Below are 554 nucleotides of genomic sequence, written 5' to 3' on the forward strand. Positions count from 1 at the left end.
CTTGTGCACCAATATGCAGATTGCATATAGCTAGTTTGAAAACTTACAGATTTTGATTTGATTTTTTGTGTTTTTTGAAGTCTAATTAGTAGGAAAAGATCAAAACTTGAGCCAAAAGTTTGTATTTGAAAAAGTTGTCTATAGGCCATATTTGCCTCTATGGCTAATATGCATTAAAAATGTAAAAAATTATTTTCTGTTCTATGGCAGATATTTGAGTTCTGTTTTTTCTGACATGTCCAGAGAGTCCATGTTAATATTGGTGCAAAATTTCAGCATTGTAGCTTTGTAAGTTTTCAAGCACAAAATTTATTTGTCTTTGAGCACTTCTTGTGCACCAATATGCAGACTGCATATAGCTAGTTTGAAAACTTACAGATTTTGATATATTTTCTTGTGTTTTTTTAAGTCCTTGGGTCTAATTAGTAGGAATAGATCAAAACTTGAGCCAAAAGTTTGTATTTGAAAAAGTTGTCTATAGGCCATATTTGCCTCTATGGCCAATATGCATTAAAATGTAAAAAATCATTTTCTGTTCTATGGCAGATATTTGA

General features: G+C 30.7%; 1 protein-coding gene across 1 annotated transcript in view; it reads left to right on the plus strand.

Moving 5' to 3' along the window:
* Positions 1-235: 235 nt before the first annotated feature.
* The window catches only part of LOTGIDRAFT_175966 (hypothetical protein), a gene marked incomplete at both ends in the record, with an annotated part of 19017 nt that continues 18698 nt past the window's right edge, over positions 236-554 (plus strand). The window contains one exon of the mRNA XM_009063709.1: positions 236-288. Coding sequence (XP_009061957.1) covers positions 236-288 — 53 coding nt within the window. The remainder of the gene's footprint in view (positions 289-554) is intronic.

This window comes from Lottia gigantea (genome assembly GCF_000327385.1).
Source record: "Lottia gigantea unplaced genomic scaffold LOTGIsca_597, whole genome shotgun sequence".
Taxonomy (NCBI): Eukaryota; Metazoa; Mollusca; class Gastropoda; family Lottiidae; genus Lottia; species Lottia gigantea.